Raw genomic sequence first — 27,168 nt, 5'->3', positions numbered from 1 at the left:
CTTGGCTCTTACATTAAATATTTCAATCATTCGAGGCGATTTGGTTTGGTCTGGTCTGGTCTGGTCTGGTCTGGTCTGGTCTGGTCTGGTCTGGTTGGGTCTGGTCTGGTCTGGTTGGGTCTGGTTTGGTCTGGTTGGGTCTGGTTTGGTCTGGTTTGGTCTGGTCTGGTTTGGTTGGGTTTGCTTTAATTTGGTTTGGTCTGGTTTGGTTCGGTTGGGTTTGTAGTACTGGGAAGCAAACCTACAGTCTTACAATGATAAACAAACAGCACTGACCACTGGGCGATGCTCCCAGTCCTGATCCTGAAGTCTCTGGGGAAAGCTATCGTTCCAGTAACAGATTGTGGCACAATTGCAGAAACAATGGTTTTTGTTTTGTTACATATCTTCCCCAAAAAGATCATAACAAAACCATGAAAGTTAGTCATAATCTATGATTAGCAACAACTGATGTTTAGAAAGTAAAACCTCACACTTAACACAAAGGCATGCATTACGTACTAATGATGAAACTCTTGATGATCTGTCCTTGATGGAATCATACTGCAGTTCAGAAAAGCAGGCAGGTTGGTTGTATCACCACAGTCAGGAACATATGAGAAAAAGCAACCTTGTCATTATTAAAACCAAAGCAGCCCTACTTCAAAAGCAAAAGATTATTAAATAGAAAAGCTATTATATTTGGATGTAACCTTTACTTATTCAGTAGAAACTGTTCCTGAACTGTCCGTATAACTAAAACTTTGTTTTATGCCAGGCACAGTTATTTGCACCCATAGCCCTATCTACTCTGGAGTTTGAGACAGATGTCATCCTAAACATCTAGAAGACTGTGCTCCCCACCCCTCTTGGCCTCACTTGGGATTGAACTTAGAGCCTTGTGCATGTTGTGCAAGCACTTTTGCCACTGAGATACACCTCAGTCTCTATTTCCCTAACAAAATTTTTATAACAAAACTCTGAAGCAGTAATGGTAAGATGGCTCGCTCTTAGAATATGACTGAACAGCACGTCCCAAGGAAGGCTTTCAATGTAAAGGAGAAACATCCTGAGGTCAAAGATGCTCTCCTCCTCATGTCTGTGGCTGCCAACACTGCTTGCCATCATTTGACAGACAGCCACACAAGGAGGAGCACTACCTAGTCTAGCTTGCAAGAGAATAATCCTGGACTCAGAGCAGGAGCATTTCTTTGAGCCTACTTAGAGACATACACCCTAAAATCTTATGTCTTCATGACGATGCTCAACAAAATGAGAAGCTTGGCCAGAACAAAATATGGTATGCACAGTAGACAAACAACTGACATTAGATACGAATCAAAAAGTCACAGAAAACTAGCAAGACCAGAAAACCCACATTCCCATGTAGGAGCCTTTAAAAGAAAGGGAATAGAACATAGCTGTGTGAATTTAGTCTCCTAACAACGGTTCTTCAGCATCCTCCCAAGTTTTTAAACAATCTTACTTAAAGGTAAACATATATCACAAAGCATTTAAAAACACTATTTTGTAAAAATATCTTTCTTTTACATTTTTACACTGAGTTAGGGCATTAGATAATATTCAAAACCTTGACCCACAGTAGTGTTTTCCTAAATTTAAGTTGATTCCCTCTTGAAATCAATTCAGTGAGTTTAACTGGCAGGAGAAAAAAAAAAAAAAACCCACAGGATGTTGTGCACAGAAGAGCTAACATCACTTCATAAGACTCAGCACACACCTGTAATCCCAACACTCAATAAGGAGGCTGAGTTCAAGGCCAGCCTAAGCCACTCAGTGTACCTTTATCTCAAAAACAAACCAACCAACCACATAAAATATACTTACATATAGATAGAGAAGTTTTATAAGTAATTTTCTGACCTGTGTTCTCAATGATACATACATACAGAGAGCTAGGAATCTGTATATATAGACTAGATAAAGGAATAAAATATATTTCTGCTGGAAATCATAATTTTATAAAGCTTAAAATAGTCTAGAAGATAAAAATATACAATTTAACTTTAGTAAGATATTAAAATACTAGTCAAATATAACAAGGCCTGTCTATTTGTATTTATTTAGACAGTCATTTAGAACATATATAGCAGAAACCTCAAAAAAGTATTCCACTTAATATAAGGCTGTTGTACAATTTTACCACTGGTATAAATTCACTGAAAATGCTGTGACATTTCTCTGAAAATCAAATCCCTTCTCTATAAAAGTTTTATTTCTTTTTCCTATTAAAATATTTCTTTAGGAAAAAAATCCATGACCAAGACATACAGTATTAAAGAGCATGTTCTTACACATAAATTATCCGACCCCAACAGTAAGCCTGCCTTTCCACCCTCTCTGTAGATGACAGGGTGTTTTAACAAGTAGAATCAAAAAAATTATCCCAATTTTTCCTTTTTTCAAAGTATAATGTGGGATTCAGCTAGCTTTAAAAATTCCAGGCTACATATAGCAGAGAAGTTCATAAAGTGGATATCAACAACTGGACACACACACACACACACACACACACACACACACACACACACACAGAGCTTATCTGATAAATGGCAGCTGGTAGCCACTTAAAAATTATTTATCAAAAGAAGAAAAATTGGGAATATTAAGGACTCTGGATAAAACACTTCCATGTATGCTAGTGTACTCTATTTCTCCTAAAGAGCTTTGTCAACTTGACATAGCCCATAGTCATCTGAGAGGAAAGGCCTGATTGAAAACTGCCTAGATCAATGGCCCGTAGGAACATGGTGGGGAAGTAGAAGGGGAGGGATGTTATCTTATTAACTGATGTGGGAGGAGGGCCCAGTGTAGGCAGCGCCATCCCTAGGCGTGAGACTATGAAGAAGCTAGCTAAGCATGTAAGCAAGCCAGCAGCAGCATCTCCCACGGTTTTGCTCCAAGCTGTTGCTTGAGTTTCTGCCCTGACCTCTCTCAGTGATGGACTGTACCCGGAAATGTGGCCACATAAACCCTCTCCTGGGGTTGAGGATTTAGCTCAGTGGTAAAGCGCTTGCCTAGCAAGCCCAAGGCCCTGGGTTCGGTTCCCAGCTCCGAAAAATAAATAAATTAATTAATTTAAAAAAAAACAGGGGTTGGGGATTTGGCTCAGTGGTAGAGCACTTGCCTAGCAAGCGCCAAGGCCCTGGGCTCAGTCCCCAGCTCCGAAAAAAAGAAAAAAGAAAAAAGAAATAAATAAACCCTCTCTTCCCCTAAGATGCTTCTGTACGAGCATTTTATCACTAAAGCAAGATTTAAAAGGGTGAAAAAGTTTTAATTCTCCAAGAAACTTGCTTTAAAGTCTACACAAGGAAACAAAGCAGAAACTTTCACGCTTTACCAGGTTATGCCTGTTGTTCCTATGTCCAAAATACAGAAAATCAACAGAATGCATGAAAATCTAAGACCACACATTTCAGAATTACACACCATCATGTCTCTCCTCTTGGGCGTACTGGCTCTGCTCCAGTGTGTTCCAGTAATATCCTTCGATGAACTCTTCAGTGAAATTAAACAGTGTAGTATTAAAATAACAAAAGACAAGTTTAAAGAATAATTTAAAAACTGAGTTCACAATTATGTCAAAGGCAGACATATGACTAAATAAATAGTAACTAAAGAATAAAACTCCACGAATGAGGAACCGTGATTATCCTATGATCCAAGGTCTCTCTACGTCCTAATTTGAGATTTCTACCACTGTCTTCTTGTATTCGGTGCACAAAACAATAATCAAACATTTTGTAGTGTTTTGTAAGGCAGCTAACTGGCTTACTAACTCCCTGTTATTAGCAATCTGCTCCCAGTAACAAGCAGGCATAGACAGTTCTACTTCGCAGGCCAAGACTCTGACTTACTAGCCCCTCCCCGAGGCAGGACTCAGTCTCGGGCTTCTTTGTTCTTGTCATCTTTAGTCTCAATGTCTATAGCATGTTCAACCCACAGAGCTTCTGTCAGGGGTATCTTTCAACAGAAAAGTTTCTGAGCAGACAAAGGGAAAGCTCAAAGTCCCAAGATGCAGCACAAACCCATTAAGTGCACCTGACCCACAGCCAGGTACTGCTACCATTTCAAAGCCAAGTAAACGTGCAGACATTATGAGTCTTTTAAATACATGACTCTTAAACTTAGAGAGACAGGTAGAGAAACAATGAAACCTCTAAATTATATACATAGTAAACCACAAGAATATTTAGGTCACCATTTCAGACCACAGCATTTATTTTTACCCAGGATGGAAATTGTCTGACATGTTCAGATTAATGGAAATGGTGGTCATTTTAAAAGCCAATAAGCCAGAGCTACTGACAACTCAGTGGCACACCACATGCCCTGAACCCAATCCCCAAAGCAAAACAACAAATGGAACTCAACAAAATGGCATTAGGTTGGACTCCTAATGCCATCTCATTAAAACAAACAGGGGGGTGATCTCAAAGGCGGGGGGTGTGACTCAGCTCGGAGGAGGAACGCTTGGAAGTGGGCTCCGTAGCGGAGGGGTCAAAAACAAAGAACACCATTTAAAAGAAATATAATTTACTTTATCGGTGAGCATTCAGCCTTAATCTGGTAAAAATGTATACGTGTAAAATATATTGCATATGTACATGCACATATTTAGAGAGAACAGCCTCACTTAGAGCTTTTCAAGGTCAAGCGCAGTTCTCTCCTTCCAGTGATGGAGATCAAGCCCATGTCCCTGCACAGCCAGTTGAGAGTTCCACCACCTAAGTCACATCTTCAGCCCTCATTCACTAACTTTAAAAAGGCAAGGGTCTTCCTCTACCCATGGAAACACATACAGTTAGCATTAAAAAAAACAAAACAGAATTCAAATTGCAGCTTACACCCTCCGGGTGAGTAGTTCCTTACCGGTTCAACTGCAGATTGCTCCTCTTTGGAGGTTTGACTTAAAGTTCTCTACTTAGGTCAAACTTAAAGATCGACTAGCCTAATCCAGCTTCCAGAAATTATATGCAAATTTACTCAGCTCAATAAAAAATGTGTGAAAGTTCATACTACGAGCAATACAAAAGGGAAGACACCAGTCACAAAAAGAAAGAGGGGAATATTTTATAGTCCTCAACTCTCAACTTTGTAACTTTGGTGGGCTTTGGTGGAATTTTTTTAAAGTAATTTAAAGAGGAAAAAAAAACTTGAAATACAACAAATGCATATATTTTCTACTTAAAAAAAACCACACACATTCATACATATAAAAAAAATTGAAAGAGTGTTTTGCCTGTGTGTACAGTATATGTGTACAGTGTGTGTCCCTGGTGCCTTCAGAGGCCAGAAGATGACATCAGGTGCCCTAGGATCTGGAGTTATAAATGTGAGCTGCAGTCATGTGGATGCTAAGAATTGAACCCAGGTCCTCTGCAAAGGCAGCAAGTGCTTTTTGACTGCTAAGCCAGCTTTGACCACTTATAATGCCACCTTTAAGCCACTGATAATCTTAGATTTATTTAAAACCTTGAAAATACTCTAAAACAATTTTAAAATTTGTAACTAAAGAGAGCAGTTATAGCTTAAAACCAGTGTATAAAGTTATTCTAAAAGCACAATAGATTACATCCACCAGAAGAAAACAATTATCAGAGTGTAATGGAGTGTTTACAGATATAAATGTGTTAATACCTGGTGTGTTAGAATAGCTTAACTAGGCTGTTTTTATATAAGCTAAGAAGAGGATCAGAGTTGAAACAGATGCACCCCTTAATATGAAAGATGACTTTACTGATAAAAAACAAATAACATAAAATGCAAAACACATCTTATGGCACAATTCTTTAAGAAGTAAAAGGGGACTTGTAGCACAGCACACAGACTTGAGGCGACAAACCGCACTCACTCACAGCAATCCACACTAAGAGCTGGGACACTATGCAGTGTCAACCGAAACGTCAACGCATAATTCCTACACATAGGGCAAGAAAACACTTCAAGTCAATAATTTCATGCAATTATAATTTTAAATAATCAGGCAGGCCCCAAAGTTATTGTTCATTCAACAGATTGTCAGTTAGGATATGAAAAGAGAAAGAACTAAAACTTAGGACAAAGCAGGTGTTATTTTATAAAACCCAACCATACCATTTTGTGATATTTTTAAAATCAAAGGTAATTTTTTAGAAATTGAGAATAGACCCATGTTAAGATAAAAATAGTTACGATTTTAGAATTGATTCGCTTCTAGCAATAATTTGAGAGAAAGCATCTCTTTCCACTGAAGAGCTGTGCCAGCATTTTGCACTTACTGTTAAAGGCAGAAGTATAAATGGATATTGTCAGATCGCTTAGAAAATCATTAATGCTGAAGGCAGCTCAAGGTTAAAAGCTTTGCTATTCGGTGTAAGCAGCGTAGAATACCAACCCTGTGACTGCCAAGGCTTCGAAGAGACAATGTATCCTCAACTCCCTGATAAAAATAAAAGCACACATATTACAGGTTTGTGAGTGAACAAAGCCAATGAGTGACAGCACCATAGGCAGTTCATGTTACTACAAACCAGGTAAGAACGGCGGTAACCAGATCGGTAACCAGATCGGTGAGAATACTGGGCCCTTTCTGAATCTTCCTGGGAAAGAAGAAAGTACAGCAGTAATTAATAATTAATAATTAATCACTGAGCAAGTGGTTGTCAGAGCAAAGGAGCAAAAGCAGCCAGACAAAAGCACAGCGACATCTTCTGAGGACAAGCAGGCTAGAAAACGTCGGCTTAGAGCTGAGTTGGAAGCATGGCTGCTCTGGGTGGCAAGCGGACACACACATTACTTCAGCAGGTGTGCATATGTCTCAACACGTGCTAGTGAATGGTGGCCCAGGGAGCTCAACACATGGAGATAAAAACACAGAACATCACTCTACAAAGAGATGTTGATAGAGAACTGAAAGCACAGAGGTTTACTTCTTCAGAGTGAGTGTTGGCTTATACATGGGAGAAGAACGTCCACTCTGCCATAGCTGTGTTTTAAGAAGAATGTACGCTGCGTGAAGAATGCTTAGGCTGTAGCCTGGGGCTGACTGTGAGGAAACTTTCTGGTTGGTTTCTTTGTTTTATTTTCCCCCTATCCTCTCACTAGTCTAACTGGAAAATAAAAGAAGTAAGGAAATACACTCAGTGTTGTCAATGTGATAAACTGCTCAGAAGAAATAACATAAATGTTTCACAGCTGGTAGAGTTAAGTCACGCCTTATACAGCTTATAAAGAGACTGACCACACTTTATAGTTGACCAACTGGTGCGTAATTCTAACATTTCCACACTCGGCCATCAGCAGTAAAACAGCAAAGCTTCACATGGTATCAAACAGCTAGCCCCAGAATACCTGTGACCATAAGGAATTTCTGATTTTTCAGAATTTTAGTGTCCAAATTGTTGAAGTAATTTGCACTATGACTAAAAACTACATCTAGCCAGTCTAGGCGGGCTCACCTTCCAACAGCAATGCTATCTTCCAAGATGAAACGATGTTCCAGCACCCACAACAATCAACTAGACCACTCAGGGCCGAAAACAGATGGGGCTATCTCTGGCTATCCACTGCCAAGCAGAGATAGTAATCCAAACAGAACGCCACAGTTTACTCCTTCCCTTCCATCTCGGTTTTTGGGTACTGTTTTTTAAAACTCATCTTTTGACACCCACTATGTATACTGCTACAATTGATAAAACATGTCCAACATGCTGTTTAAAGACAGCATGATGATTTTGTGACCCCGTTTCCGACAGGGTTGTGATCTCTAGGCATGAATCCCCAATTTAAACTTTTTGTAAGAGAATCGTAAGTCTTGGAGACATGTGAATTAGCACAGCAGAGCAGAGTGCTAAGTGGTAACAGGAATTAGAAGCCCTTGTGCTGCACCTGCACAGGGACATTAATTTACATACCCGTTGGTGTCATTTGGGGTACCAAGCTAATATTTAGGCTGAATATCTAAACTTCCCTTTACTCCCTTTCCTTTCCAACTCTCCAGCCATAGAAGAACCTTTTAGACAACACATCTAGCCAGACATGATGACACACGCCTTTGATCCCAGCATTTAGGAGGTAGAGGTGGGCAGATCTCTGTAAGTTTGAGATGAGCCTGGTCTACAAAGTGGATTCCAGGCCAGGCAGGGTTATGTAGTTAAGACCCTGTATCTAAAGCAAACAAATGAAAACACATCTGCTGGACACAGCCCTCATCTTGAGGACCTCACAGAAGGCTAAGGAGGTATCTACAGGAGCACATTGCTGGGCCAGCATTTAAATCCTCAGACTCAGCACATCACAAACACAACAGAACCATAACACAACATCCACCAGAGCATCAATTACACAGAAACAACAAACTCAGGGCCTGTCTTCCATGGAGGAACAGCCCTCTTCACACCGTCAAGGTCAGATCTACAATAACACCCAGTGGCTCTTCCTTAAGTAACAGCACCGGTAACAATTAAACAGATTCCAGCAACCTGTCTTCCAAGGTTATAAATACAAAGCAGAGGATCCTCCGTCTTTGAGAAGCCATGAGAAACAATTGCTGTCATAATCCTGGGTAGCCTTAGTAGGGCTGAGCAACCCCAATGTGACAATGCCTTAAATGACAGAGACATATTTAGTCCAAACTTTTGGGAGTTCTTTCCTCCCTGGCTGAGGACTGGCAACTCTCATGAATGACGAATTAAGTACCAACACGAGGAAAGTCAGGACCAACAGACTTCTTCCACCAGGACAATTTAGACTTTGTCTCAAAAAGTAAACAGCAGGCTGGAGATAGAGCTCAGGGATTAGAGCTTCCGCCTGCTCTTGGTACAGTCCTAGTATTCTAAACTTTAAAGTCATGGAGAAAAAGCCAGTGTTGGTAATGGTAAAATACAGATGGAGAAGAGACTCTGCAATGGTGTTTTCTGGGATAATTGGGTTTCTTATAAGAACTAATAAAGTACAAAAACCTCAAAGCAGAACTTTCTGGAACTACCTTGTTATATTCAAACTGGGTTAATCAAATTAAAACACTCTTTTTAAAAGTTCACTGAAAGTGAAGAGAAGAGGTTTCAGTAAAAGAAAACCACAGCCCCAAGAGCAAGCCTGGCTGTCCTCTCTGTCTACAAATATTACTAAGCTGGCACTGGAGTTGCTCCTTCAGTTTCAAATTAGGAAGCCCTAGAAACAGTATTTACTCTTCCAGCCACACACAAGGCTGCTGACTGAAGCATACGACCTGAAATCGGAATCCTAAGAAATGGCCAGCTGCCAGGGACTAAGCCACTACCCAAAGACATGGACTGACCCTGGGCTCCAACCACATAGGTAGCAATGAATAGCCTAGAGTAAGGGTACCAGTGGAAACTTCAAAGCAGAACTTTCTAGAACTTTACCTTGGTCCTGCCAAGACGGAACACCCAGTGAACGTGATTATTGGGGGGAGGGCAGATACTGGGGGGAGGAGGGGGAGGGCAGATAATGGGGGGAGGAGGGGGAGGGCGGATAATGGGGGGAGGAGGGGGAGGGCAGATAATGGGGGGAGGAGGGGGAGGGCGGATAATGGGGGGAGGAGGGGGAGGGCGGATAATGGGGGGAGGAGGGGGAGGGCAGATAATGGGGGGAGGAGGGGGAGGGCAGATAATGGGGGGAGGAGGGGGAGGGGAACACCCATATAGAAGGGGACGGGGAGGGGTTTAGGGGGATGTTGGACTGGAAACCGGGAAAGGGAATAACAATCGAAATGTAAATAAGAAATACCCAAGTTAATAAAGATGGAGAAAGAAAAAAGAAAAAAAAGAAAAAAAGAAATGGCCAGCTGGCTACACAGGGCTGTATGGAAACCCAAGAGGACATGGCCCTCCTCTTACCTGCTTCACCTCTGCACCAGTGGTGGCCTCCCTTCCTCCTTCACATCCTGACTCTGACTCTGCCAGTGTTGGTCACTAAACCTCTCTCTACCTGCTCCTCTCTTGTCCTAGTTTGCTTCCTGTTGCTATGATTGATAAAACACTGACCAAAACCAAGTTAGGGGAAGAAAGGTTTTATTTATTTGGCTTACTGGTTATAGTTCATCAGTGATGGAAGTCAGGGCAGGAACCTAGAGGCAGGAACTGAAGCAGAGACCCTTGCGGAACACTGCTTACTATGCTGCCTCCTCTGGCATCCTCAGCTAGCTCTCTTATACAGCCCAGTCCATTACCTAGGGACAGCACCACCCACAGTAGGCTGGACCTTTCTACATGAGTTAGTAGTTAAGAAAATGCCTCACGGGTTGGGGATTTAGCTCAGTGGTAGAGCGCTTGCCTAGCAAGCACAAGGCCCTGGGTTCGGTCCCCAGCTCTGGGAAAAGAGAAAAAAGAAAAAAAAAAAAAAGAAAAGAAAGTGCCTCACAGCCCAATCTGATGGGTGAAATTCTTTAGTTGTAATGATTCCTTCCTCCCAGGTACATCTAGATTGTTTCAAGTTGACCAAAATCAACAAAAGCCCATATATAAACTGGCAAGTGGCCCTGTAGTAAAGTGAGTGAAAGCTGCAGCCCGGTGCTGACACACAGTAGCTTTCCGCACTCCTGAGCTTCCTGTTCTAATGCTCACCACTCACATCCCAACAAGACAATCTGACACACACAAAAAGTTAGAGTCAAGGGAAATATTTAACATGGAAAGAATCACCTATCAATACTCCTATTTGTGGCTTATTAGCTGCTTACAGTTTATGTCAAGAATATCATGTAGCCATGTGGACTCACAAACAAGGGAGTGGGAGTGTGGTAAGAGGGAATGGGAGACTCCACATGGAGGAGGAGACAGCAGGGGTGGAGTGAGATGCACACTCCCATCTGAACCAAACCCCGCCTTCTATGTACGCCCAGTCCTAACTCTCAGTCAGGACTCCGGTCAATCACCAACTGCACTTTAAGCCTCCATCCAAAAAACTCCTAAGTCTCACTAGTTAAGATACACACAAATCAATGCTTCTTTTAAATGATTATCTTCACAGGCCCTAAACAGAAAAATGAAATATCAGATTTTTAATATATGTTTTTGTTTATATTTAATTTTTCTAGTTTGACCTAAGCTACTAAAATGCTAAGCTATTTTATAATTAAAACAACAAATTAAAATATTTATATGTAAAGTTAAGTGATTTTGTTAATTCAAACAAAATCCTCTTCATGCATCAATGTGACCCATGCAGAAAATGTATTAGATAAATTAATTATACTCCTTTCAGTTACAACGAACATCACACTCCAAAATAGCAAACACACACACGAGGAGCCAGGAGGAGCCACTCAATTTAGATGACAAAGCACTTTGCAGTTGTCTAAGTTGATCACCATAATGACTGAGAGAAAGTGTTAAACACGAAGGTCAACAGGGTTCCGGACCCTATGGGACTGGGGACCCTACGGGACTGGGGACCCTACGGGACTGGAAGCTCCTCACCAGCCTGCTCTACAAGCCACTTGTTTGGGAAAGTGATGTGTGAGACGATGGTTCTCAAACTCCCTGGGAAACTTCTCTTTGAATCTGGTGAATAATCTACCCATCAACATTTCCCATAAAAAGGCACTTTCAAGTATTTGCATGATATTTTGGGGCTTCATATACCACACCTCCCAAGCCTAGTCACATATCAAATTAATAATCCTGCATTAGAAAATAACTGAACCTGAAAAATGTTCATGGTTCCAACCAGCGTCCTACTGGCTCATGGTATTTGCTTTTGTAACTAAAAGTCTGCTCTGGGAGTAGAGGACTTGACAAAGAGCTAAGAGAAGAAATAAGAACAAAATTCAGAAGGCAATGAGCTAAGACCTGATCATCTCCCATGGAAAGCCTGTGGAGTTCATTTTTAAAGATGGAGAATGAGAGGAGGAAGCACGGATTGAGGGAGGAAAAGCAAACCCAGTCATTTACCCAACCTTTCTTCTTCTGGGACTTTCCTGAGTGGAAAGAGAGGCTACTAAGCACAAGGGAAATGCTGAACTCCGGCACCCAGACAGAACAGCTACTCTGTGCCCCTCAGGCCCACACAGGACAGACCGCCTGCCTCACAAGCATTAGTCACTGCTCTGCTCCCGTGTCACTTAGCTCAGCAGTTATCAGCATGCAGGGCAGGCAGTCCTGGCCTACCAGCCACTTGTGAATCTCTCCCCATTTCCGGTCAAAGGAATGATGAGAAGGCTATAAACACAAAAGTTTTATGAGCTGAGTGGTTTTCAATTCACTGCATTCTCAAAAAAAAAAAAAAAATCTCAGTCACACACACTTAACCTAGACAAAAATAGTAAGTGACTCAAAGCTATACTTTGAAAATTCCAGAAATTAATAAGGTAGTATGTTCAGTAACAAAAAGATGCATGGTTCTTTGCATAGATAGAACGTCTATTAATAACCGTTCCCTCTGTTTATAACTTCATGTAATCTCAAGAGCATAAAGACAATGCACTGGAACCCTGCTTTCCAACCAAGAACTGTATCCAGTACCGGAAGCTGTACCTAAGGGAGAAAAGCACATCAAGACAGAACACAAATCTATACATTTCTTTAACTTATCATTAACATAAAAATAAATTGCTTTCTACTCCTCCACAAATGTTTTTCCCTTTGTAAATACAATAGTAAAATATGTGTGTTTTCAGACTCGAGTCCATGACAGAGAGAAAGGATAACAAGTATGCTAGGTAATTTCCATTTACCCATTTTACTCTTTTCCACTTTTTTGATGATAAAAGCATAATATAGATCAATAAACTACAGAACATGATGAAACCCATTGTAATTCCACACGTCAAACCAAGGTACTAATGAACCCAGTTCTTTCTGACCCTAGATATAAGCACTGGTTGTTTTATTTTGCATTGGGGTGTCCGACCAATTTTATAGTTTGGGGTTTTCCCCATATTCTTGCATGAACATTTCCCTACCTTATCACATAAGCTTCAAAATGTTAAGCATGTGGACTCAGCTAGCTGGGGGTCAAGGTTCACTGCCATGTTTCTGCCTGGACCTGCATACATTTCATGTAAAACCTCCCATTCCAAAACTTCCCCATTTGGCATAAAGATTCATTATGGAGGCGTCTCCCCCACTCTGTGGACACAGGATTGGCAGTGAGCATGGTAATGATGCAGACAGGAACCACGTTTATATTACAGTACACAGGAAAATGTCCAGAACAGACTTACTAAGCTGATTACTGTGAAGGCAGAGAATTGGAATTATGAAGTGAAGAATAAAGGGGCCTTACTTTTGCCACCCCAGGGCCCTGTTCCTTTAACAACCCATCCTTTTCATATATTCTCTGCAACGCCCCCTCCTCTCTGTGTGTTCATTCTGAACTGGTTTATCTAAAAAGAAAAAGCAGTTGCTGACCAGGAAGGCAAGACCGGTCAGAGCTATGTTCAGGGAAGGAGACTGCACCTTGAGAAAGAACCTGTCCACCATGGGGATTTCCCTATCGCTGTCTCACTATAATGTCATGTGTGTGTGTGTGTGTGTGTGTGTGTGTGTGTGTGTGTGTGTGTGTGTGTGTGTGTATGGGGCAAAGCCCTCTGTATGCCAGGCTGCACCTTGAGAAAGAACCTGTCCACCATGGGATTTCCCTATCGCTGTCTCACTATAATGTCGTGTGTGTGTGTGTGCGTGTGTGTGTGTGTGTGTGTGTGTGCGTGCGTGCGTGCGTGTGTGTGTGTGTGTGTGTGTGTGTGTGTGTGTGTGTGTGTATGGGGCAAAGCCCTCTGTATGCCAGGCTGCACCTTGAGAAAGAACCTGTCCACCATGGGATTTCCCTATCGCTGTCTCACTATAATGTCGTGTGTGTGTGTGTGTGTGTGTGTGTGTGTGTGTGTGTGTGTGTGTGTGTCGCAAAGCCCTCTGTATGCCAGCCCTGGGGATGGAGATCTGAGACAGTGAGAGCTCTCCTCCATCATTTCCTTCCCTCACACATGCAGCACGTATGCACTGGCTAAGGCGGCTTCCGTTACCTCTCTCTGCTGTCGTTCCAGTTCCCTCATGCGGATGTCTCTTGCTTCTGCCCTGGCGGCCCGCTTTGCTGCTAGCCTTGCTTCAGCCTGAAAAGTAACATAAGCCTCAGTTTTACAAAGAGATGGCAAAAGTACTCTCATACCAGACTTGAGGACAAGGAACAATTGGACATATCTTCCAGGAAGGTTGGAAAAAGAAGTATCATTTTTAACAAGCTTGCCTGACTTCAACTTTCGTTCGTTCCCCTCTCTCTCTGGTCTCACATCGTGAAGTCAGGGTCATTATCTTCAGCTGCTTGCCTTGACTACCCATCTAATACGCAGCCCACTACTTACTTCCCCAAAACTCGCTCTGTTCCTTTATTTCTTTTCTTAGCAATTCAATCATACAGACTGACAACTTGAAAAACACCTGCTACTTGATTTTCATGTTGCCAATATTTAAACTCGCTGTGACTGACTGTCTCCAGCTCACTATCACTGACTGTCTAGAACTCGGCTGGTTCCAGGGTCTGCCTCCACCCCTCTCCCTCCCTCTTAAACTAAGATAGAATTTAAGCATCAAAGGGAAAGCACCATTTGTTTGTTTGTTTGTTTGGTTGGTTGGTTGGTTTTTATAAAGCTCCATTTTTAAAGAAGACCAGGTGTGGTCCTGGCGACTGGCTGCAGACCAACTCACCATTTTGAAGAATATAATTTAGTGGGTTTTAGTACTATTAACTCAAGAACCTCAAAGAGAAAGCCCACGTGCATGAATAATTACTCCCTGTTATACCCCACCAGCTCCAAGCAACTGCTAATGTCTAAGAGCCTGCTGTCCTCACACTTGATGTAAATGGAGTCACGGCAGGAAAGTTCAGCTGTCTCCTGCTTGCATGACAGCCACCTTCAAACCCACCTCTCTAGAACCGGCCCTATAATCCATCCTCTACATGACCATAAAACTGCCAACGATGTCTCTGACGCCACTCAGGTGTTTAAAACCCTCTACTGATTCCTGTTGCCTGTAGTTAAAGAAAGAAGTGGAGGGACTGTAAGGACAGGAGGGAAGAGGTGAAAGCAGAGACAAGGCTCCTCACATCTTACCCCCTTCCCCTTTTCTGCTGAGTGAAACTACCCCAACTGCACATGGCTGTGTGGTCTCAGGGGGTGCTCGAGTACACATGGTGGACGGGAAGACGCCACCTAAGCAGCTTTACAAAACCCATCCTTTCCCAAAGGGTGAGACGTGGGGCGGCTCGGCTACTCTGCTCCTGTAAGTGGCCCCTGACTAACGTCAGTAGAATCATATTCTGGTCTGCTGTGGGAGGCCTATAATAAAGAACAAGCATCTGTTTTCATCTCCTGAGGAAAGAGTTCCCACAACACAGGATGATTACTTGCTTTTGTCTTTCATAAACACTATATACTCATCTCTCTATGTGCCTTTATAACTTAACTAAGTTCAAACTAAGTTAAAACTAAACACAGAAAGACCATTGATACAAATAATCCCATTGAAAGATAAAATACAAAAGACTTAACAGCAGAGACCCAAACAGACTACATACACCAATGTTTACAGTGTCACAGTCCCCAAAACCATAAGGTGACAACAACCCTAAGGTCCATTAATATATGGATAAGCAAATTACATTAAAACCTATGACAGGATACTGCTCAGTCTTGAGGAGGGAAGGACACTTTGATATGACTACATGGATGAACCTTATAAAAACTCCAAATGAAGCAAGGTAGACCAGATGATGAATATTCCATCAATGCGCTGACACAGGTACCTAAGGTCGGATTCCTAGAGACACAGTGTAGAAGGATGGCTGCTAAGTGCTACAAGGAAGGGGAGTGAAGACGTCAGTGTTGAATAGGGACAGTTTCAGGGCTGAAAGATAACAAGGTTCTGCAGAAGAATTGAGGTGACAGTTATAAAATATAAATGTACAAAATATACATAATGTGCAGGAATACAGAATATGATCACACATGAAATAACATTTGGAAGCCTAAACCATTTATGTTTTTAGTCTAAAATGACCCAATTCCTAACACTAGCATGAGAAAACGTGGAACTAGAATTCAGGTTGAAACATCTCCTGTGCACTCAGGTCACAGGGCCAGTTCTCTAAAAGTGATGCTGGTGGCTGTGCTTTGAAATATGAGGCACGTGGAGGCTGATGGGGGAATGGAACAAACTAAAACCATAACGTGCGCCTGTAATCCCAGCATTCAGGAGGCTGAGGCACAAGAGCTGTAAACTTGAAGCCAGTCTGGGCTACATGTCCAGCTTCATGCTGGCTTGGCCTAAGTAGAGACTGTCTCCAACAGTGACAACCCACACTGTGTGTTGTAGCATGAACTTGTAATCCTCCTTAGTCTGAACTACTGAGCAGGCCGAGGGAGAAGGACCATAGCAGCTCAGGTCCTACAGCATGATAAGCAACACAGAGAGATCTCATTACATACATATATACACACATACACACACATACACACACACACACACACACACACACACACACACACACACACACACACACAAAGTCTCAGGCTTTTGCAGTGTATTTGCTACCAGAACACAGACATATGAAAACTACCTAAATGAGAGTGGGAAAGGAGGAGCTCCGTCTACCAACACCAGCATTAGTGGACGTGTAGTCTAGTCTAACACTACTGCCCGGTTGATCTGCAAATGTAGTTGGACGAAAAGAAAAGAAAAAGAAAAAGAACCATTTAAAATTGTGTGTAGTATGGCCCCAGAGAGAGCTCAGTGATTAGGAGCAGTTCGCTATTCTTGCAGAGGACCTGGAGTTCAGCTCCTAGCATCCTCATGGCAGCTCACAACCATCTGTAACTCAATTCCAGTCATTTAATGCCCTCTTTTGACTCCCTTGGACACCAGGCACACATGCGGTGTATCAGACATATGCAAGCAAAGCACTCAGACACATAAAATAAAATGTAGCAATCAGATTTTAAAGCCTGTGAAGTAGGGAGCTGAGATGGGAAAGGGGTTCCTTTGAATGTGTCTGGGACTTCAGATACAATGAGGGCTGAGCGTGAGCAGCTCTCACCATTGACATCTCCTGTGGGCATCCGAGACCTGCGAGTATTAAGTGACCAGCACTGACGCCCTAGCATAGACATTTATATAAAGTGTGACAGCCAGTGCGTGAGCAGGAACTGCATTGCTGCCTCGACCGTTGCTGCTGATGTTGGTAAATTTAAAGGTGGTCTCTCAAAAAGTTCCCAGCAATGGAAAGGCAGAGGCAGGTGGATCTTTGAGTTTGAGGCCTATCTGGCTATAAAAGGAGTCGCAGCTAGGGCTACACAGAGAAATCTGTCTTTAAAAAAAGACAGGCATACCTTCTAGCGCATAAACTTGGTATGAAACAACTAATGGTTGGTCCCTGGAACCAGAAGAGGAACAAAGTTCTTGCTTAGTAAGGCAGCGCTAACACTAAGAAAATGAGCTCCACCTTATATTGAGCATTTGTGCCGAATTCCTGGGCTAAGTCAAGTGCTAACATGCCTTTGTGCACAGGATGGAATGTCACTCACAAGGTGGCAATGCCAGTGGAACCACACACTTGAAGAACAGACTGAATCCTGCCATCACCTTGTAGAACTACAAGCCTATGTGCCTGCCCTTCCAGAATGTTTACAATACTGGTGGTATTGATATGCTCCCTGGGAACCGAGGGAAACTAGAGTTCTCAAATGCAGTATAGTGGCTGCCTTTCTCCAGCCAATGATGTCAGAACTGAAGTGTGTTGAAACACTCCATGAAGCTTTGAGGGAAGCTATTCTTGAGGGACCTGTTCATTAAACATGTTTGTCCAGGCAATGCTGAAAATAACAGCAAAGAAGAGGAGGAAAAGCCCCAGGCCCGTCACTGGAAGCCACTCTCCCGAGCCATGCAGACTAACTCCATGGAGCTCCCGTCTGCCTACCCGCCTCACACAGCTCACTGCTTGAGAGTGTGCGGAAGGCAAGACTCACTGCTGCTCTGCTATGAAGCTGAATGCTGGTGCAGCTGTCAGCATTGGTGAGGTCCCCAGCAAGGCTGCCTGTTAAGAAGCTTCTCTGACTATACTCCAAGAAGGCACAAGAGTTGGGAAGGCCATCAACTGTGCCCAGGGAGCTCAGGGACAGGCCGAGGATCATCCCTAACCTTGGTACCTGGTCGGTGAAAAGAGAACATCTCATGAAAGATGAGTACGGAAGAACCTTCAGGAAGAAACGATGTTGTATGGACACATGCTTTTATGTATATGGAAGCTTTGAGTCATTACTGTTGTTTGTTTTTTTCTCAGTGCTGATTAATGGAAAGAACTTGACCAAAACTGTGTCACCTATCTTAAGACTAGTTGAAAAAAATGTTGGGGGCTGGAGAGATGGCTCAGCGGTTAAGAGCACTGTCTGCTCTTCCAGAGGTCCTGAGTTCAATTCCCAGCAACCACATGGTGGCTCACAACCATCTGTGATGAGATGTGATGCCCTCTTCTGGTGTGTCTGAAGACAGCGACAGTGTACTTACCATAGATAAATAAATCTTTTAAAAAAATGTTAATGAGAAAGAAGGGGGTAAAAAAGATGGAAAAAGACCTCACATCCACTAAGCCACCACATCACAGCTACTAGAATGGCTTTAATAAAACAAATTATTTTTTAAGGCAAAGTAATTAAAGCTGGCAAGACTGTGACAAAATGAAAACCCACACAACCCTGCTGAAGTGGACAACGTATAGAGCTGCTTTGGGAAAGTGTGGCAGTTTCTCGGGAAGCTAAATACAGAGTTGCCATAAAGGCCAGCACTCACCCCTAGATGTGAACCTAAGGAGATGGAGACACATGTTCTCACCAATATTCACAGTTCTGCTCCTAACAGTCGAAATGCAGAGACAAGCACATTCCGGCAGCTGTCGAATGGGTAACCAAACGTGAGCATCCACTACTGGAACACAACTCACCATTAGTATGAACGCAGACTAGCAACGGCCGCAACATAGATAAACCTTGAAAATGGTTCACTGAGTGAGAAAAAACAGATATAAAAAGTGACGCAAGTGACGTGTGATTCTATGTCTATAAAATACCAAGACCAAGCAAATCTATACAGACAGAAACTAGACTACTGGTTACCAGGGAAGGACGAGATAGGGAGTGACTGCTAATTAAGAAAGGAGCTCTTCAGGGGCTGATGAAAGGCTTTGCAATTAGATAAAGATGCTAATTGTACACCACAGCAAGCAGATGTTAAAAGCATGCAGTATCCTACAATGGCGAGTGTTGGTCACTGAGTCATATCCTTTCAGTCTTTATTGTATGTGCATGGGTGCTTTGCCAGTATGCATGCCTGTGCACCATGCACATGCAGTGACCAGGAGTAGAAGAAGGTATCAGATTGCCTGAGCCTAGGTTGCACAGTTGTACATCACCATGTTGGTTCTAGGAATCAAACCCAGATCCTCTGCAACAGTGGCCACTGAGCCAGCTCTCTGGCCCACTGCCTTACACCATAAGCTTTCTTACTAAATCAGGTGCACTTAACGAGCCCTCAGGTACAAGGCATGAAATACGCCACTCTTACCTACATAACAAGTCTGAGGCCGACCTGGGCTATAAGAGAACCCATCTCTAAGACACACACACACACACACACACACACACACACACAGAGAGAGAGAGAGAGAGAGAGAGAGAGAGAGAGAGAGAGAGAGAGAGAGAGAGGGCAGGGGGAGAGAGAGAAAGAGGAAGACAGACAGCGAGAGAGCAAGAGAGAAAAAGAAAGAGAAATACTAAAATATACATAATTCTAGTTCACAAAGTTTAATGTATAAGCAGAAGAAAGGAGATTTTATGACCTAGAAGGTTTAGGAAGTCGTGGATTGAACTTCTTTTTAAGTCAGAATATTAACAACAACGAACATTAGAGTCTCAAAGAGGGGTGCAGAATATATAGCATTTCTTGGACCAATTACTAAGTAAACCCTAAGTAATCCTTTAAACATCATGATCCAGGAATACAGTCTGAGGAATAAGCTTGTGAAAATACACCAGAATCCAATTCAAACTGTAGCAGGTCTGTTAAGGATAACCTTACCTAAAATTAAACAATATTATCAGAATAACTTCCTCATAATCAAAACCCAAACTTTCACCTGGCACAGTCTGCTATAACTGTAGTCCCAGCTGGTCAGGAGGCTGAGGCCAGAAAATCTTGAGCCCAGGAATTTGAATCCAGCAAAAATAACATAGCAAGATCCCACCTCAAAAAAACAAACAAAAGCCACACATTGCAGATAGTAGGCAAGGGGAGATCTCACTGCTCTGTTGCCATTTGAACACTGACTTATTAGCAAACTGGATGCCTGATTGCTTCTTATGCACAAAATCATCTCTGAAGTGCAAAGGACAAATGCCTTGTCAATAACATCACCTCACCTGCAAATACTGAAGCCAAGACCCACATCCTAAGACTCGCATTTGTAGTCCATACTCTTAACCACTCTACTACAACCTGTCTATACATGTAGTCTGAGCCAATCTCCTCAGACAAACCGCAAAGCTTTGCTGTGGGTGGTTTTCAAATGAGCTCCAATTCTCTTTTCTGTGGAGCTGCACTGGTTGTTCTATTGGTTCTCTGACCACTCCTGTACCCCAGATGCAGATAAACACCCCTGTACACCAGATGCAGATAACCTCCTTTTACTGTGCCACACCTTCCACACATCTTTGACCATAGTTTCAGCTCTGAGCCAATGAGGATTCGAGTCCAGCACCACACACTCACTTCTCATCAAAGCCTCCATATCTCTAATACCTCACGGATGAGCTAGCAGCAGACCAGAGTGAGTGAAAGCAACTCCACCCTTGCCCAGTGGGCAGCCTGGCTTTGCTAGTCCCCCGTCTCCTGCAAGGGAGCCCATGCCATCCCACTCAAGCCGCAGGACTCCTAACCTCATACATCTATCCTAGATCCCTTCCAGCAGATTCCTCCCTTCCCAACAGCTCTTACCATTTTCACCTAGAGCAGAAGAAAGCTTCCTAAGTTCAGTTGCTCCCTTCTTGGAGACTTCCTGCTATATGCTATTGGGTCAGCCTATTGAACCCCCAGGAACAAGCACAGTCAGCTTTGCTAGACCTCATGGTGTCTAACACCCAAAAGCACTCATTAGCTTTCTGCAATCCAAATTCAGATTCTGTAACTGCTTCAGTTCAGCAGGCAGTGACCAGGTTAAATCTGCTGTAGGCTCCTGAAGCATTCCCATCAGGGGCTCACCTGAGACCTGCCAATGCTTTCATAACTCTGTTCACTGGACAGACAAGGAAGGAGGGGCTGCTTGATCAGCCGGGCAGTGTTCACTATTTACTTTGATAAAATCCGAATAGCACATCTCACTTGAGACTATTATTCTGGTATGAAACAAAGGCACGTTTACTTCCCAATAGTCTGATTCTAGTATGTAACAATTCAAAGGCAACAGAGTTAACCAACTATAAGACATAAAACCTTCTGTAAATTGGGGTGGGATCATCAAGTTATGAAGAGTACCTAGTGAGCCAGGAATAGGTGCTTTGTTTTGTTTTAGGACATACTGACTCTGAATCACAGAGGCTTTAGAAAACAAAACAGGTACCACTTAAAACTGTGTCCTACTAGTACAGACTTTTAAATAGGCAGGAAGGAGAGCATTTAAAGAAACACAATGGAAACAGTATTCACTGTCAATGGAGAAAGTTCTGCAATATCAAGTTTCTTCTCTCTCCCACATGAGTTATTTCTCCTCTGGTGCCGATGCTTTCCCACCATAGAAGGAATCTTCCAAATGTGGCTGAAGATGTGCTTAAAGTAGAAAACACATGCTGTGGCCTGAAGGAGGCATTCCCTCCACATCTTCTTGCCCAGGTCAGACTCCCAGGTTCTATGCTGTCCTTTTTCCTTTGTCTGAAGTCCCACTGAAGAGCTGCCCTTCCTTTCCTGTTTGAGGTCAAAGCTGCCCCGAGCCCACCACCCTCAAACACACCCCTGTAAACTGCCATGTGAGACTCACCCACCCAGGCCTGTCCTAATTGTCGCTCTTTCCTGTCTTTGCGTCTCCGTCTACTGGCTCATCAAAATGGGCACAAGGTCTGTCCCATCTCTTGAGGAAGGAATCCCCACCCGCTCAGATCGCTCAGATCTACAGTCTCCCTTGACAGCCCGGCTCTCACATAGCTCCCTCCTCACTTCCCACTCAGTTCAAATGACTACAGTCTGGCTTTTGCCCAAATCACTGAACTGAAACTACTCAGTCAGAGGTCACTAATGACCTCTAACTACCAAGCCCAGTGGAATTCCTAAGTTCTTATCTCACTTCTCTCTGGGCAGCTGAAATCGCTAACCCCTCATTCCTCCTGAAAGCTCTTGGTGTCCTGCAGCACTGACGCCTTTTGGTTTTCTCTGTGCTCTCTAATATGCCCCTCCCGAATCCTATGTGGACACACATTTCTTTTGTGGATCCTTAAAATGTTAACAGAACTGGAGTTTCCAGGCTTAACCTCCTGCCTCTGCATTCTATCGTCTCTCCTGGATGATACTAACTTCAGCTGATAAAAGTCAGCAAATCTATGTCCTCAGCGGGCTCCTCTGCCACCCATCTGATCCTTCAGACTCGATAAATCCCTCAGCAAACAGAATCTTTCCTCTAATCTTCCTCCTTGTTTATAGCTTCTATCACTGTCTGTCCACTTGGAAGATGAAGTGACAAAAGCCCACACATAAGGCTCCATCCGTCTCTTTCCCTAGCCCCCTCCACAGCTCAGTCCCCGCACCCACCTACCCAGCTCCCAAAGTCTCCACACTCTGCCATTCTCCCTGAACCTCCCGCTTCCCTCTGCCACAGCTTCCTTCTGGCTCTCATCATCTCCAGGGATGCAAACAGAACTTTCTCACCATGCTCTTTCCTCCTCCAGCCCCCAGACACTTCCCATGGTGACTAGGGAAACTGCCCGAGGCCTGATCTGATTGTGGCCCCACAATGCTCAAAGTCAATTCCAACTCCTCAGCAGAAAACCCCCCTCCTGATGGGCCGACTCCTCCAGCATCACCACCTCCCACGGTACACACTAGAGGCCATGAGCTACCAGCCCAGCAGCTCAGTTCTCCACATCCCACTACCTGTTTCACACCCTTGGGATTCAAAATACAAAAATCAGAGAAGTGAGGTGCAGGGACCACTATGCATTTGGGGCCACTGAGCTGGAATAATCTTTTCTTACTAGCGATCTTTGTGAAGGCAGAGGCCTATGACACCAGCACTTGGGAGCTTGAGGTAGGAGGATCACAAACTTGAGGTCAGACAGGGCTATACAGTCAGATTGTGTCTTTAAAAAAAAAACAGTGAAACCCTCAAGAAAAATGACTAATTCAGGTAGCGCGTGGTCAGCATTTACTGTTAATTTTGTTTATTCTTCCATGGCACTCAGGCCAAAAGAACACTGAAGAACAAATTAAGAGACATAATATTTATTGTGTTGCCATGGTTTCCAAATTAACAAATAAGAGCTATTATTCCATGTTCCTAGCAACTTCCCTTCAAACAAAATGTGAGGTATCCTTTTTCTCAATTAGACGTTGAAATGCATTGTGCTTAACAATTTTTTTTAAAAGCTTTGATACTTTTCTGAACATAGGCATTGATATGTATTAGATAAAACTAAAACAATAAAATCTGTAAAGTTTAACTCATCATGTCATAATGTCAAACAACTCTATCTTCTTTTTACTCAGAGACCTTTGACAGCAAAAACAATCTTACCAAATAAGAAAGGAAATCAAAGGTTAGGAGGTTTAATTACTGAAGTCTGGTTCCAAACTAATAAATAGCCCAAGAAAAGCAAAATGTAGTCTCTGCAATGATACAACCTAACAGAGGAGGTCTACAGAGCTATGTAAACGTATTGGGGGTGGGAGTGGGAGACACACGGGCAATGTCTTCCCATTTACAGTACTGGTACTGAATGATCTAAATGCCAAAGAAGACAGTGGACATCTCGGTCACACCCAGAAAAGGTGACAGTGGACATCTCAGTCACACCCAGACAAGGTGACAGTGGACATCTCGGTCACACCCAGAAAAGGTGACAGTGGACATCTCAGTCACACCCAGACAAGGTGACAGTGGACATCTCGGTCACACCCAGACAAGGTGACAGTGGACATCTCAGTCACACCCAGACAAGGTGACAGTGGACATCTCAGTCACACCCAGACAAGGTGACAATGAGGTCACACCCAGACAAGGTGACAGTGGACATCTCGGTCACACCCAGACAAGGTGACAATGAGGTCACACCCAGACAAGGTGACAGTGGACATCTCGGTCACACCCACACAAGGTGACAGTGGACATCTCAGTCACACCCAGACAAGGTGACAGTGGACATCTCAGTCACACCCAGACAGAATGAAACCTTCAGCACAATCACGCTCTCTTGACTCCAGACAGCAACAAGCCAAGCAACAGTGAAATACTGGTTTTCCTGAAATCAGTGACAAGCAGGTAGGAAGTGACAGGCAGGCAGTAAATAGGGTAGCCTGGAGAGGGGTGCTTCACCTCCTTCTCTCTCTCCCTTTTCTCCTCAGCTGAGGATAAGGGAGAAACAGGAACTGGCTCAACGCATGCACTAAGACACCTGAAGGAATTCTGGGTAGAGTTACAACTTAGACCAGCTCTTTCAGACAATGTGCTAGTAAAGTCAGTAAGCAGAAAGGAGAAGGACATTTTGATTTTTTTTAACTGGGTAGAAATGGAAAAACACTTCTCATAACTGAGAAAAGTAACTGCTATTTCACAATCATTTATGAATTTTGTGAATCAACATTCAGAACACATTTAAATTACAAAGAAGAGTAACTTTGATTCCTGGAATTATTTTTTTCTCACAAACCCAATTTGCACAGAATAATCTAAATCAAATATATAAAGCAAAAAAAAAAAGTGTCAAAGATAAAACTCTAACTTGACCTGGAACTCTTTATAACTTAGTCAAAGGGAAGTCATCTTTCCCTCACCCTAGATGTTGACGATCACACTAGGAGTCCAATCGCGCCAATGTTCAATGTCTCCAATACAAAGAAGGAGAATCTGCTACGGCCACTCCTCGCTTTTGAACTCGAAGTCTGTGATCTCAAACCACCCTGTGAAGTCTCTATGTGGCTATCTCACAACCACCTGACACATGCCAACACCCAATCATGCCCCCCAATCTGGTTCTCCCTACCATCTATCCAGGTGTATTCGCCTGTGTCCTATCTCTGTCACCTACCCATAGCCACTCAAGCGCACCAACTACTCACCTCCCCATTCCTACCGTCCCCACCACCCGTGGTTCCTGACTCACCTGAAAGCACTGATGCCTCTTCTCTGATGTGATCTCCAGCCTATACAAGCCGTCCTTTTATCAGTCCACCCCCTACACAAAACCTTCAATATTTCCCCAGTGTCCTCACACAGACAGACCCAGAAGAGTCTACCATCAGCCTCATCCCTGGCTAATCATGCTTTCTGTGCACTGAGAAGTTTAGCAACATCTTCAGCCTCTACCCACACCTGCCAGGGCACCTTCCCCATGCCACCCTTCACAGTGACAGACACAAATGTCTGCATATATTGCCAAACATCCTAGGGAACACAACTAGTCCCGAACTGTAAACTCCTAGCTTGAATCAATTAATTCCTCTTTCCTCTCCTCTGTCTGAGCTGACACCTGAAGTAACTAGAGCCCTAGATGATGCCATCCACATCTTTAAGAGCTCAGGAACTGTGGGAAATTCCAGCTCTCACCCTTCCAAGCAATATGGACTTGGCCAGGTTACTGATGTCTCTGTGGCTTATATCCAGCACTGATGAAACAGTGACCCATACAGGGCCTGAGGCTGTTCACTAAAGTACTGAGACATATAGTAAAAACTGAGTAAACCTTAGCTGCGGCTGCTGTTAGTCCTCGAATTCTATACACTCCTTCAACCTCAAAGGCTTACAAAAGCTCTCTGACAACTCCCTCTCCCTTGAGGAATAGCCCTCATCCTTCAAACCTCAGGTGAAAGGCCACTTCCTCCAAGGACGCCTTCCCAAGGCCCTCAACATGTCCCTTGTGGCACACTCTTTAATGAAACTGTTTACTGTTCTCTCAAAGCACTAAACAGTTATAAATACACACATTACATATTTCCTCCATTCTAAGAATTCCAGGGACTATAGCAGACACAGATAACCAGTTTTCAAGACAAAAGGGAATTGCTAAGTATCTAAAATCTGAGGAAGAATCCATTATGTGGGTTGTCAGTGTCTACTTCGCCTTTTGAATCTAAACTCCATGGTGGAACCATGTACTCTCTACCCTCTAAATGCAGCAGTGTCCATACACAATAGACGCTAAGTAAACGTGTACTGAAGAGTAGAAGTTTGCTCTGCCAGCCATGGCTAACCATGTCTGCACAGTGAGCTTCCAGCCATGGCTAACCATGTCTGCACAGTGAGCTCCCAGACATGGCTAACCATGTCTGCACAGTGAGCTTCCAGCCATGGCTAACCATGTCTACACAGTGAGCTTCCAGCCATGGCTAACCATGTCTACACAGTGAGCTCCCAGCCATGGCTAACCATGTCTGCACAGTGAGCTCCCAGCCATGGCTAACCATGTCTGCACAGTGAGCTCCCAGACATGGCTAACCATGTCTGCACAGTGAGCTTCCAGCCATGGCTAACCATGTCTACACAGTGAGCTTCCAGCCATGGCTAACCATGTCTACACAGTGAGCTCCCAGCCATGGCTAACCATGTCTACACAGTGAGCTCCCAGCCATGGCTAACCATGTCTACACAGTGAGCTCCCAGCCATGGCTAACCATGTCTACACAGTGAGCTCCCAGACATGGCTAACCATGTCTGCACAGTGAGCTTCCAGCCATGGCTAACCATGTCTACACAGTGAGCTCCCAGCCATGGCTAACCATGTCTACACAGTGAGCTCCCAGACATGGCTAACCATGTCTACACAGTGAGCTCCCAGCCATGGCTAACCATGTCTACACAGTGAGCTCCCAGCCAACACAACACATAAGGAGATCGTATCTCAAAAATAAAAGAAAGAAAGAAAGAAAGAGAGAGAGAGAGAGAGAAAGGAAGGAAGAAAGAAAGAAAGAGAGAAAGAAAATTATA

The 27,168-nt window shown here is 43.4% G+C and overlaps 1 protein-coding gene across 48 annotated transcripts in view; it reads right to left on the bottom strand.

The window, feature by feature from the left end:
* Positions 1-27,168, bottom strand: part of Lrrfip2 (LRR binding FLII interacting protein 2) — a 102,704-nt gene that overhangs the window by 50,663 nt on the left and 24,873 nt on the right. For 12 of the 48 annotated variants that reach the window (XM_087561502.1, XM_087561514.1, XM_087561509.1 and 9 more), the window contains one exon: positions 13,967-14,053. In XM_087561502.1, the coding sequence (XP_087417628.1) occupies positions 13,967-14,053 (87 nt within the window). Of the gene's footprint in view, positions 1-501; positions 544-3,429; positions 3,499-6,376; positions 6,422-6,512; positions 6,582-12,113; positions 12,165-13,966; positions 14,054-27,168 lie in introns of all 48 variants that reach the window. The other 36 variants (XM_087561496.1, XM_087561508.1, XM_087561518.1 and 33 more) reach the window with 7 other exon arrangements.

This window comes from Rattus norvegicus, chromosome 8 (genome assembly GCF_021556685.1).
Source record: "Rattus norvegicus strain SHRSP/BbbUtx chromosome 8, alternate assembly SHRSP_T2T, whole genome shotgun sequence".
Classification (NCBI taxonomy): domain Eukaryota; kingdom Metazoa; phylum Chordata; class Mammalia; order Rodentia; family Muridae; genus Rattus; species Rattus norvegicus.
Note: the sequence above shows the minus strand (reverse complement) of the source record. Positions and strands in the feature narration are given on the sequence as shown.